Genomic DNA, 9,070 nt, shown 5'->3' on the forward strand with positions numbered 1-9,070 from the left:
AATTAACTAACATATTATAGGTATCATATAAGTTAAAAACTCAATAGATAATAATATTAGCACATAATACAATAGTAACCTAATTTTAGTATATTAATAAAGTCGGTCATTCATATATATAGTATTATGAGTCATAGGAAACTTGTACTACATAAGTAATGAATAATTTTATAAAACAATTCAACTAAAACAAAAGCCAATACAACTAAAACAAAAGCCCCGGACTAATAAAAACATTTAATGCAAAATACATCAAATAACCTCACTAGAGAATTAATCTCGTGGCCACACCACAAATACCGCTTTATCTACATCTATGCTATAGTCCACTGCACAACAGATTATCTAGCAAGATGAATAATTAATCCACCAATTCCACTCACACTCAATAAATTCAATGGTACAGTCTTGTTTGGTACAGCCAACTACATAATAAATTCTTTGAGTAAATTCATCAATTTTACACACAATAGTGAACCACAGCCCCATTATATTTTTATTACTTTTTACTTTAATTAAAATATATTTAAATTAAACCTTTCAAATCTAAAAGTTCTTTCATACTTTTCAAAATTCAATAATTAAACTAAACACTTTGAGAAAACTAATTATATAACTTTATTACATTTGAATGATATATCTCCATTTTTATCTATTCAAACCCATCTTTACTACTCTCCTGTTAGAGTCAAAACTATCTTATCACATATCTCCAGAACGTTAAATCAATAATTGACTATTAATGTATAACTTACTAAACTAAACACTTTGAGAAAACTAACTATATAACTTTATTACATTTGAATGTTTTATCTATTCAAACCCATCTTTACTACTCTCGTGTTAAAGTCAAAACTATCTTATCACATATCTCCAGAACATTAAGTCAATAATTGACTGTTAATTTATAACTTACTACATATAATGTAATACTTGTAACTATCGTTTTCGACGGTATATTCCCTCTTCGTATTTACTGCATTTTAATTATGAATAGGGTGCTCAGTATTTGGTACAGGGATGGAATTTTACATCCATTCATACCCATCTTGAGGGTGCTTAATATTCAGTGCTCAGTATTTGGTTCAGGGATTGAATTTTTTATCCATTCATACCCATCTTGACTGAGCTCATTTTAAAGTCGAAACTATCTTATCACATATCTCCAAAACATGAAGTCAACATATCTCCAAAACATGAAGTCAATAATTGACCGTTAATGGTACATAACGTAATACTTGTTACTATCGTGCAGAGGGATGGAATTTGAGAGGCAATTTGATTGTGGTTAGTCAAATTTTATTAAAAAACTAGTTAAATAGTTACATCAAACGGTTATATCAATTAGGTACGTTTTGAAATTCCAACCTTGGTAGGCACGGTTCAACACCAGAAACGATTTTCACGTGCACGGCCTCACGGCCTGTTTGTGGCATATATTGCATTTGAATTGTTTAGGTCTGAAATATCTATGCGCTGCCAAAAAGTCATGACTCGTGCTTTTGACTTCAACGGTCGCCTACCAGAATGTGATTACGCAAACTGACTCTTATGATTTTGTTTAGATAATGTTGTTTAAAGTTGGTTAATAGGAGAATTTATTCTCAAGTAATCAATTAGACCTTGGCTATTATAACAGCATTCCTCTCCTTTTTCTCTAGGTTATGGAGGAGCAGATTATCGGCCCTATTGCTGGTTTTCGGTCTGTTGAGTTGTCATATATAAGATGATGGAAGGATCCCATGTCAGGTTCTGCCGCAGGCTAATCTGTACTGTCTGGTTCATGTTTACCCTGATCCACTGTTTGGTAAATGCCCAGAGATTTGATGGATTCCTCACCATCAACGCAACTTGGTCTGTTTCCGACGTGAGTACCACGGTAGCTTCCACGGTTCTCAGTAACGAACACGACGCCACTGCAATTATGATCACGTATGTTGTTCATCAGAACTTCTCTTCCCAAATCACGTCCTGGTCCTTTTTGAGTTTCGTGCAAACAGGAAATGATGAATATGTTCTGTCCATCGTGCTGTCCGGATCGCCTTGGCAGCAAAATGGTGGGGTTGTGTGGGCTGCCAATGGAGATAACCCCGTGTCACAGAACGGGATCCTGGAGCTGCAGTCTGATGGGAATCTGGTGCTTTCCGACTCCATTATTGGCGGGTTATTGTCTTCTGGTAGGAGAATCATATGGTCGACGAAGACAGGCGGGAAGAAGGTCACGGGAATGAGACTGTCTGGTGGAGGTGTGCTTCGAATTCTTGGCAAGGCAAACGCAACTCTCTGGCAAAGCAGCGATAATCCCACAGATACGCTTTTGCTGGGCCAATACCTCCGTGTAGGGCAAGCGCTCGTTAGCCGAAGGTCCCTTTATAATCTGTCACACGGCACATATAGCCTGCAAGTGAGGCCCAGGGGTCTGGGACTCTATGTCAACGGACCTGATACTGCCTCCTCCGAGCTCTACTGGATGTGGAATGTCTACAATGAGAGCGCCCTTACTCTGGACCAAAATTGCTCAGGTATTTCCTTCAACGTGACTGTTTCATGGCCGGCTTCAAGTCTTGGTTTGAAGTTTCTACTCTCTACGACTAGCAGTGCATTGAATATGTGTAATATTTCATCTTTTACGCCGGATTATTATCTCTCTCGCGGTGCCCGGGCGAATTTATCGTCAGACGCCGTCTACATAAGACTGGACTATGATGGAAATCTGAGAGGATATGCAGCTGGAATTGAACGGCCCTTCCAACTGTTGTCCGAAGCTATGAGCAAATGCCAATTGCCCAACTCTTGTGGAAATTATGGGATTTGCTCTCAAGAGAATCAACAATGTAAATGTCCCAACAACGGTACACATCACATAGGAAGTGAATACAGATTCAATGGATCAAGCTGTGAATTATCTGAGAAACCCAGCTGCGCCAACGTTGATGGAAGCTGGCAGATGTTTTCTCTTTCGGGAATAGAATACTATCGTAACCGGTATACCGTTCCTCTTAATATGTCTACGATGGAAAAATGTTCAGACTACTGCTTAAAAAATTGTTCGTGCAGAGCTTCCTTTTATGTGGACGAATCCAAATCTTGCTTTGTCGTTGCGTCTCAGCTCGGGACACTTGCAGAGACCTGGAACTGGAAGAATTTTGCTTTCATCAAAGTGCAAAGCATGGATTTAATCAGGAATCCAAAGGCCTCGAGGCATGGCAAGAAATCGTACAAAACCGTTATCGGGGTCACCATCGGAGTCGGTTTGCTAGCAGCTGCAATGGTTTTGATTTTCTTTCATCCTTTCAGGGCTTGCAGAAGGTCACGACCAGAATCAGGCAATTCCGGGAGAGACCATTCAAGTGAAACTGCGTACAATGTGATGGCGAGGAAATTCTCGTTCAAGGAAATTCGGAAGCTGACCAACAATTTTGGGAAGGTGCTGGGATCCGGCGGGTTCGGGACAGTGTACGAAGGCGTGCTTGAAAATGGGACGATGGTAGCTGTGAAGAGACTGGAGATCGCAAGGCAAGGCGCGAAGGAATTTTACTCAGAGGTTGCGATATTGGGCATAATCCATCACTGGAATCTGGTGCAACTGTTGGGTTTCTGCTCGCAGGGATCTCACAAGATCCTCATCTACGAACACATGCCCAATAGCTCCTTGGACCGATGGCTTTTCGACGCGAGTAAGATAAGGTTCCTGACTTGGCCCATTAGATTCAATATCGTATTGGGCACCGCCCGTGGCCTGGCTTACTTACATCAGGAATGCCGGTATAAGATCATTCATTTGGATGTAAAACCTCAAAACATTCTCCTCGACGAGAATTTTGTGGCCAAGGTTTCTGACTTCGGGTTGGCTACGCTCATGAGCCGAAACGATAGCGGCGTGGTGACCACCATGAGAGGCACTCCCGGTTACCTTGCCCCGGAGTGGCTTCTGGAATGCGCCATCACTGAGAAGAGCGATGTGTACAGCTTTGGAATCGTGGTTCTCGAGATTATTGGAGGGCGAAAGAACTACAGTAAATGGGCTGAGTCCGATAAGTGTTACTTGCCTGCTTGGGCGCTCTCAATGGCTGTCGTCGGCAGAGAGACGGAGGTGATTGACTCGAGACTTGCGGGTGATTGCGGTTTTGACAGAAACCAAGCGATCAGAGTATTGAAAATCGGTTTTCAGTGCATACAGGAGGATGCCAATAGTAGACCTTCGATGGGGGAGGTCGTCCAGATGCTGGAAGGACTAAAGGAGGTTCCGGATCTGCCTCTTCACGAGAATTTTCAGTTTGCCATAGCAAAGCGAATGAACCCTAATTCGAGATTTCTGTCCCCTCCCAGCAGTTCGGCTAATGTCTGTTCATCCACGCAATTTTTGTCGGCGAGATAGCGAAAAACATAATATTGGGTTGGGGTGAGTAACCCTGACAAACACATGTAATGCATTTCCTTTTATTTATTATTTTTTCTTCGATTTATAAATGATATTAATATCACTCACCATGACCAACGATTAAATCATGTGCTTGTCAGGGACAAGGTACCATTTAATCAGGGGAAGAAATCACAAATAATTCGGCGCCGAAGGAATCTGTGGGCTTGCTTTCTAGGTAGTGTTTTTCCGTGCGGCCACAACATTAGAGTCATGGGGCAGCTGTTAGAAATTGTAATTAGTCTGCTTAAGGGATTTAGTTAATTGATACAATTCTAGTGATTTCCAGTTAAATTATATTTTGGGAAAATTCTAATATCAAGTGAGTTAAGTTATATTTTAGGAAAAGTCTATTGTTGAGTGAGTTAAGATATATTTTGGGAAAAGTCTAATTTAAAGTGTGTATTTTGATTTATTTTGGGTGAGTAAATCTCTGGATTCATTGTAATAATCAAATTTGTGTGATCAATAAAGAAGAACAATAGCTCCTATAGTTTGTGTGTCTTAATTTTTGTATTTCTCCTTTCTGCCTTTCCTAATACCCATTCATTTGAGCTGGGGTTTTTACCATTTCGTCTGGTTTAGCGGCAAAGTAACTAATACCAAGGCAGAATTTCTTGCATTAAGGAGTGCCTTTTATTGTTCCAAATGGTTTGGAATTGAGGATATGGGCAAATGAGAGATATAAATTGGAGACTGTTGAATTTTCTAATTGGAAGAACAGGATCAGGGTGTTGATGAGTGAATTCAGAATTTTTTTTATTTCCCATATCTTCAGAGAGCAAAATAGAGGATCAAGGTGTTGATCAATGAATTTAGAAAGTTTTTTATTCCCATATCTCCAGATAGCAAAATAGAGGGACAGATATTTGAGGGACAGATATTTTCTATAAAGAAGGATTCAATGCAGATCCAGAGATGATTAGCTTCCAGGCTTTTGAAAATAGCTGCCTTCAGCGGTCTGTATATATCATGATATGATGGGTCGTCTTAGATACGGGGCCTCATGTGATATACAGTGCTATCACTAGTATTTGATCAGACAGACATTTTGTAATTTGCTTCTTTCTTGACAACTACATAGAGGAAGTCATCTTTATGTGCAAAGGGCAATTTAGAAGTTGTCTGAACAGAGACAGTCAGAAGGCAATTTAGAAGTTAACTGTTTTGAAACAGCAGGATGCAAGTGGAGAAAATCATATGTATATGTATTCTTTTATAATGAAAGATAGCCCTTTTTCTTCACGCATATTTTGCACGCATTTCATAATGAGTACATGCAAAGGCATATTTTGCAGGAGCGGTTTTCACTGCTGCTCTTCGTTTATCGTTATTTGCATTTCACACTCCGATCGATCACTCTTTATCACCGGGGTGTGAAGGTTCTTTATACTGCAGTGATTAGGATGATATCGTTTTCACTGCGCTGCATTAATTTTTGGTTTTTCTTTCCACCTTTCTATCTCGTTGTAGACTCTAAAGGCCTCACAACGCAGTGCCCCTGCCACTTGAGAAATCTGATGTTGGAAATTGAATCTGACATATCATTCTAAAACTGGTTAGATATATTAGTTTATGTAATACATCATATTAACATTAATTAGATATATCTAGTTAATTATTAAGTTAAATTTTACGTGGTTATAAGAATATTTTTATACTGTAATTAATAAGTGTTTGTTAACCATTTATTGGCATGATGGTAGTGACTTTATTGTTTTGTTCAGAATTTTATAGTAATGTAATTTATTCAATGTTCTCATAACTCCATTATATAAGATTTATTTTGATATCTAAATCTATTAAAAGTATTTTTTTTTTAAATTAAAATTTTTTAAAATAAATTATAATATCTTATTATTATATATTTTAATATTATTAATTATTTTCTTTCGCAATTATTTTCATTAAAATCTTTAATTTATAATTAAAAATATCACTGCATAAGCGTTACCTACCTTACTGCATAAGCGTCACCTACCTTACCTTGTATGTAATGGCGGAGAATATTAAGTTGGGTCTAATCATGAGAATGGAGATTAGATTCAATTGTTTCTATTGGCCACACAAATTTATTTGATGCTAAAAATTAATGTAATCTTTTGAATGTGTAAATTATGGAATGTAGAGATTGAAGTTAAAAGATAAAATTGTTTTTATTTATTTATTTTATATGAAATTTATATTATATATAATCAGTTATTTGAGTTTGACTTTAGGCTTGATTTGTAATTTGAGATATCGAGATCTAAAGGCATCTAATGTTGGTCTAAAGAGATAGTAAACAAACACATAGCAAGAAATATATAGAGGAAAAATTGAATGGAAACTGAATCATATACACAACAAAAACACACAAAAGTTACGTGGTAAAACCTTGATAGTGTATCAAGGAAACCTACACGGGGCAAGGGATTGGAAACTTATTAATCAAAGATGATTCTTCATGGTTACAAGCTTCACGGGTGATCCCAATTAATATGGGTTCACTTTGTTACAAAACTCCTTCTCATTATACCACTGACTGAAAGGTAACAAACCAAATTCACCCATAATTACAATATTTACATTACTTTTTTGTCACATTTCAATAATATCCAACTTGACAACAATTTTCGTAATCCCTTGCCCATGCCCATTCATCATCTCCTCTGGAAGTTAGGAAAAGCCAAACACCATTGAAGCTTCTCTACTGCAACTGACTCCGTGAATATCTCTGCACGATTCTCTTGTGTATGGACCTTTTTGAGAGCAACTTTACCTCCATCAATCACATGTCTCACAAAATTATACCTTACATCAATGTACTTGGTCTTGATGTGATAAGCTGGATTTGTAGCCAAATAAATAGCATTCTAACTATCACAAAATACATTCACTCTCTCCTGCATCCTTCCAATCTCATCAAGTAGACCTTTCAACCAGATTGCTTCTTTACTGGCATCTGAAACAGCTATATACTCTACTTTAGTAGTGGACAAAGCAACTGTTTCTTGAAACTTTGACATCCAGCTAATTGCTCCACCTGCAAGAGTAAAGACATAACCTATAGCAGATCTCCTTTTTTCCAAATCACCTGCATAATCAACATCCACATATCCGTAGAATGATCCTTCACTACCATTAAAGATGATGCAATGGTCACTTGTGCCTCTCAAATACCGAAACACCCATTTCATTGTTCACCAGCGTTCTTCTCCTAGATTTGCCATGACCCTGCTGACAACTTCAACTGCATGTGAAATGTCAGGCCTTGTAGATACCATCGCATACATTAAGTTTCCTATTGCCTTTGCATATGGTACACGAGACATATACTTCTTTTCTTCATCACTTCTATGACTCAAAACCGAAGAAAGCTTAAAATGAGAAGCTAATGGAACATTAACGGGTTTCACTTTGTTCATACTAAATTTTTCAAGTAGTCTTTCCACACACTTCTGATGTGATAACCAGAGCTTTCCATTTTGCATGTCTCTATGTATCTCCATGCCCAAGATATGTTTTTCCACTCCAAGATCCTTCATATCAAACTTTCTGGAGAGTTGAGACTTTAACATGTTAATCTCTTCCATGCTTTTACTTGCAATAAGCATAATGTCAACATATAAGTTCAAGATAATGAATATTCCATTGAAACTCTTAAAGTATACACAATGATCATAATCACTTCTAGTAAAGTTCTAGCTCACCATGAAGGCGTCAAACTTCTTGTACCACTGCTTGGGAGATTTCCTCAATCCATACAATGATTTCCTGAGCTTGCAAACTAATCTTCTTCTGCGACCTTGTACAAAACCTTATGGTTGTTCCATATAAATATCTTCAGTCAAATCACCATGTAGAAAGGTTGTTTTAACATCTAACTATTCTAACTCAAGATCAAGTAATGCAGTTAGTGCTAACACGGTACAACTAGTAAAAAATTTCATGAAAGTCGATACCTTCAACTTGAGAATAGCCTTTTGCTACAAGCCTCGCCTTATAACTCTCGATACTGCCATCAAGATTTCACTTCAATTTGAAGATCCATCCGATAACGCTTCTCCCTTCAGGAAGTTCTACAAGATCCTAGGTTTTATTCTTGTCTAAGGAATTCGTTTCTTCGTCCATAGCTTGTTTGAACCTTTATCTATATGCATCATCCACTTCTTCCTGATAATAAGAAGGTTCCCCATCTTCAGTAATCAATGCAAAAGATGAAGTAGAATCTTCATACCTTTTGGGTATTCTTCTTTCCCTTGTAGACCTTCTTAGAGAGATTGGTTACTAAACTGGTTCTAAAATTTCAGTAGTCTCCTTTGCAGCTTCTTCACCTTTTTCTTCAGAAGTCTTTCCTTCCTTTCGACTTTCTAAAAAAAGATTAGTCTCCAACTGAATTTGCTGATTAGGTGATACCTATTTATGCTCAATTTTTCAACATTTGATTTTAGAAGAGAAGACACATCAAATGTTACATCTCTATTAATGACTATCTTCCGCGAAGAAGGATCCCACAACTTGTATCCTTTCACTGCAGAATCATACGCAACAAAGACATAACATTTCGATTTTGGAACTAATTTTGAGTGTTGATTCTTAGGAATAAGAGCATATGCATCACAACCAAAATCCTTAAATGTGAATAATCACAAGACTGACCTGACCAAA

At 37.5% G+C, this 9,070-nt stretch overlaps 1 protein-coding gene across 2 annotated transcripts; it reads left to right on the forward strand.

Annotated features, from left to right (window-relative positions):
• Positions 1-1,624: 1,624 nt before the first annotated feature.
• LOC149167244 (G-type lectin S-receptor-like serine/threonine-protein kinase SD2-5) lies at positions 1,625-5,587 on the forward strand. Of its 2 annotated transcripts, none has more exons than XM_089432906.1 (2): positions 1,625-4,425; positions 4,522-5,587. In XM_089432906.1, exon 1 carries the CDS (start codon positions 1,727-1,729, stop codon positions 4,376-4,378), a length of 2,652 nt encoding a protein of 883 aa, XP_089289032.1. In that variant the 5' UTR covers positions 1,625-1,726; the 3' UTR covers positions 4,379-4,425; positions 4,522-5,587. The 2 variants fall into 2 exon arrangements, with proteins under 2 accessions (XP_089289032.1, XP_089289031.1); XM_089432905.1 differs by having other exon boundaries at positions 1,625-4,402; positions 4,522-5,585.
• Positions 5,588-9,070: the final 3,483 nt, after the last annotated feature.

The sequence above is a fragment of the Pinus tabuliformis genome, chromosome 5_1 (genome assembly GCF_031772625.1).
Source record: "Pinus tabuliformis cultivar Carrire ecotype Pingquan chromosome 5_1, CPIR1, whole genome shotgun sequence".
Taxonomy (NCBI): Eukaryota; Viridiplantae; Streptophyta; class Pinopsida; order Pinales; family Pinaceae; genus Pinus; species Pinus tabuliformis.